General features: G+C 38.6%; 1 protein-coding gene across 1 annotated transcript; it reads left to right on the forward strand.

Annotated features, from left to right (window-relative positions):
* Positions 1 to 271: 271 nt before the first annotated feature.
* On the forward strand, positions 272 to 3,113 carry LOC103517305 (mannose-1-phosphate guanyltransferase alpha-A). Its single transcript, XM_026829443.1, is given in 4 exon segments — positions 272 to 507; positions 510 to 641; positions 731 to 1,604; positions 2,681 to 3,113. Coding segments are annotated over 4 exon segments (1,356 nt in total). The 5' UTR covers positions 272 to 385; the 3' UTR covers positions 2,909 to 3,113.
* Positions 3,114 to 4,929: the final 1,816 nt, after the last annotated feature.

Consider the following 4,929-nt stretch of genomic DNA (forward strand, 5'->3'; position numbering starts at 1 on the left):
AGGGACCTCCGTGAAGTTTAAATTAATCTCTCTACTTCTAATATTATAGGTACAGTCTTGTTGAATAATTAATTTTAAACAATTTCTTTGTTCTTTCTTGTGTTCCAGGCTAGATATTCTATGAAGTATGATCACAAGAATGGATATCTCAAGTTGAAAATGACTGATGACAATGTGTGCTTGATTTATAAAACTGAAATGAGTCAGGATTTAAAGAAGATTGACAAGTTTGTTAACAATCTGATGAGACATATGACAACTTTTGAATAGACATTGCATTTCATCTTGTCAAGATCTCACTTTGTTGCTTTTCATATATTTTGTTATTTTCTGCTGTAGAGTTTCTTCAGCTCTTATTTCATTGTGTTAAGAAGTGCAAAGAAACATGTTGAAAGCTGTGATTTTGATTGGGGGCCCTCTGAAGGGCACAAGATTCCGACCTCTTTCCCTGGACTCACCCAAACCTTTGTTTCCTGTGGCTGGACTACCAATGATACAACACCTGGTCCTCTGAAGGGCACAAGATTCCGACCTCTCTCCCTGGACTCACCCAAACCTTTGTTTCCTGTGGCTGGACTACCAATGATACAACACCACATTGAAGCTTGTGTCCAAGTTCCAAACCTGAAGGAGATTATTATCCTGGGATATTATCCATCAGCAGATCTGCAAAAGTTTGTATTGGACATGGTACAGGAATACAAGATCAACATAAGGTATCTACAGGAATTCTGGGATATTATCCATCAGCAGATCTGCATAAGTTTGTATTGGACATGGTACAGGAATACAAGATCAACATACGGTATCTACAGGAATTCATTGCATTGGGTACAGGAGGCGGTATATTTCACTTTAGAGATCAGATCCGATGTGGTAATCCTGATGCATTCTTTGTACTCAATGGCGATGTGTGTGCAGACTTCTCCCTCAATGAAATGTTGGAATTCCATAAAACTTGTCCCAACAGTTTAGTGACTGTGATGGCTACCGAGGCTACTAGACAGCAGTCTGTCTACTATGGATGTATTGTAAGGAAACAGCAAACCTCAGAGATCTCCCATTATGTTGAGAAACCCTCTACATTTGTATCTACTCTGGTAAACTGTGGTGTGTATCTATTCTCCCTGGATATCTTCCAAAACATAGCTGCTGTATTCCAAAGTAAACAGGATGAATTCTACAATGGTAACTACATGGTGAATGGAAAGGATACGGATTTCAATCATATTCAGCTAGAGAAAGAGATCATCATGCCTCTTGCTGGTAGTGGAAAGGCCTATGTGTATCAGACAAGCAAGTGGTGGTCTCAACTCAAGTCTGCAGGTTCTGCTATCTATGCTAACAGACATTACTTACAACTCTACAAGACCAGACATCCTGAGCGATTACAATGTTCATCTCAATGTAAAACCATAGGAGACGTGTATATTCATAGTTCTGCCAGTGTACATCCAACAGCTATTGTGGGACCTAATGTTAGCATAGATGATGGCGCTGTCATAGGCCCTGGTGTACGTATCAAGGAGTCCATCATACTACAAGGCGCTAGCATAGGCAACCACAGTCTGGTCCTCAATAGTATCGTCGGGCGTAATTCCAAGGTAGGAAACTGGTCCCGACAGCTATTGTGGGACCTAATGTTAGCATAGATGATGGCGCTGTCATAGGTCCTGGTGTACGTATCAAGGAGTCTATCATACTACAAGGCGCTAGCATAGGCAACCACAGTCTGGTCCTCAATAGTATCGTCGGGCGTAATTCCAAGGTAGGGAACTGGTCCCGTCTTAACTTCCAGACTTTAAGACTACCTATGTATGGGCTATAATCTAATCGGCTGGTACCTATCTACCTATAGAATATGCCTGTATTGTTTTACACTATTTAGTCGAGTCACTCGCTGGTACACAGAAGATTATTTTACAGTATGTTAATGTCTGAGGTGTTCTCTACCACCTAACCCTTGAAGCTCTATTATGGTGTCGAATACTAAACCATTTGTTTTACACTATTTAGTCGAGTCACTCGCTGGTACATATAGAAGATTATTTTACAGTATGTTAATGTCTGAGGTGTTCTCTACCACCTAACCCTTGACCCTTGAAGCTCTATTATGGTGTCGAATACTAAACCAGCAAGGATAAAATTTCATGCCTCAGCTGAGATTGAACTCACGGTCTCCTATTTACCAGGCGAACGTCTTGACCGCTACGCCACCGATGCAGGTCGCACTGAAATGAAAGCGACCACAGGTCATCCACATCTAGGTATAGATAATGTTACCTTTCCGGGTATCGAACCCGGGACCTAATCAATCGGAACGGTGCGGTGATAAGTGTGAACAATTTCTGAGCTAAACTTTGTCTCGCAATCTACTTCTCCGGTGATGGTGTCTAACTTCCAGACTTTAAGACTACCTACCTGTAGGCTATAATCTAATCGTCTTTCTGGTACCTATCTACCTATAGAACATGCCTGTTTTGTTTTACACTATTTAGTCAAGTCACTCGCTGGTACATAGAAGATTATTTTACAGTATGTTAATGTCTGAGGTGTTCTCTACCACCTAACCCTTGAAGCTCTATTATGGTGTCGAATACTAAACCACATCATACTACAAGGTGCTAGCATAGGCAACCACAGTCTGGTCCTTAATAGTATCGTCGGGCGTAATTCCAAGGTAGGGAACTGGTCCCGTGTTGAAGGAACACCCTGTGATCCGAATCCTAACAAAGCATTTGCTAAGATGGATAATCCTCCCCTGTTTAACTCGAATGGTAAGCTGAATCCTTCCATCACTATACTGGGGGATGGGGTAACTGTACCCGGGGAACTCATAGTCCTCAATTCTATAGTTCTTCCCTACAAGGAGTTGACTCGAAGTTTTAAGAATGAGATCTTGCTGTGAGAAAATCATGTACATACATACCTACTTATCTTGTCTTGTAATGTCATGCTTATCATTCAGTTTATTGCAGAATACAAAACCTCAATTAAGAATCAATTAAAATTCGGTTTTATGACTTGTTTTTCAAACCAGGGAACTCCGCCATTTTGAAACCTCAACTCAAAGCAAGACATGACGTGAGTGAGTTTTCTCGATTTGAAGTCAGTTTCAAGTTTGTTATTTTATTTTCGAGAGAAGACAGTGAATGAATTATAATATTGTTTCTACTTCCAGTCATGAAATTCGTTCCACTTTGAACAGTGTAATGAGTTCTCAGCTGTGACAAAACGTGCTGCTGACTATTAGTATTTCGTGGTGCACTCAGCTTTGTGAGATTTGTGAGGACAATTCTGATGTGATCAGTGCTAACAACTACCTATCTGCTAAACAAATCTCGAATCCAATGCCAGTTCTTTCTTTATTTGCCTCTCACATGCAAAAAATAGGATTTTCCATTACATCATGTGCTTCTTATAAGAAAATAAGTTTGGGTTTTCCACTTCGTGTCTGTTTCCGTTATTCCTCTACCGAGATGTTTTCCTATAAACATGGATATTGATTATTGAATAACATATTTTCTTATGAACATACGCATTAAGCATAACCTAGCTTAGGATAGATTGTCATCGGCCGATATATCTATTGAGATAGGAACTATAGAGGTATCTTAAGAGGAACGCATTATAGTTTGCTAGATCAGTGCCAGTGATATTTACGTCATCAGAAGTTTCCTGGTTCTGACTTATGTAAATTAATAATAGATAGACACATGTACATGTACATACATAGCTTATTGATGTATAAAGGTATCTACAAGCACTATGCACGTCACTTACAAGCATACATGCTAATAAAGTTATGCTTTGTACCCATACAGTAGGTACACAGTATACACAGTAGTAACACCTATGAGTCGATAACCATTACACAAGAACAATTCTACCCCCTCTTCTAATCCAGCAGCAGCAAGGTCTGAGCTGCATACACCGTGTGAAAGTTGCTGGTATCTTCATCTTCAGTTCAGTATCTTGAGGTTTGTGTCTGTTCCGACTACCCCGTGTATAATATTTACGTCACCGAACGCGTGTTGGGAATCTACATAAATGCGATTTTTCACCTGTGGATTATTTTAATAATAATTTAATATTGGTAATTAGGTAATTAATTAGTTTATTTTATTTTTCTTCTAAAATACCTTTTAACAGTTTTAACCTTCCCTGTGTGTTTAGATTTTTCTCCGTATTTTGGTGAGCAAGTGAAAAATTAAATACATGTACCATCAAATAAACGTCTTAGATGAAGATGTAAATAAAAACTTAATGCAGAAAATAAAAGTTGTTTAAATAAAATTAATTTATTTTTCTCAAAAAGCTCTTACCTAATAATATGTAGGTACCTATTTTGCAAAACACGATCTTTTTTCCAAATAGGTATTCGTACCTAGTAGGTACTTATTTGTGGTACCTCCCTTCCCTCAACATAAATTTGCTTACTTGGTACTTACCTGTCCATTCTCAATATTGTCTGTTATTTTACCTGCTGAGGTATTTTCTTTTAAATAGGCAACTTTTGCCCTTGTCAGTTATTGTTTTTCAATCATTTGACGAGGGTAGGGGTGCCTTCATTATAGGTACCTACTTCATTATAGGTTATAGGTACCTATTTCATTATAGGTACCTACTTCGAAGACCGTGTACGTAATCCTAATAGGTACATTTTTAATTTCAGTTGTAAAATTTTCAACCCAACTAAACCAAAAAAGAAATGTGTTAATCGGGTAGGTTTAATCAAAATCAGTGGCGTGTGTTCACCGTAGCACCTTAACCCAAAGGATTAATATTAATCAGGAGGCGTATTTCGTAGGTACTTACCTCTCGTATCTTGTGGTACCTACATTGGAAGGAAACATGTAAGCAGATCTCAGCTGGTGTTATCTAACCTCATGTTCTGATCATTGCAATCATCATGTTAACATGGATCTT

Source organism: Diaphorina citri, unplaced genomic scaffold (genome assembly GCF_000475195.1).
Source record: "Diaphorina citri unplaced genomic scaffold, Diaci psyllid genome assembly version 1.1 scaffold1801, whole genome shotgun sequence".
NCBI classification, from domain to species: domain Eukaryota; kingdom Metazoa; phylum Arthropoda; class Insecta; order Hemiptera; family Psyllidae; genus Diaphorina; species Diaphorina citri.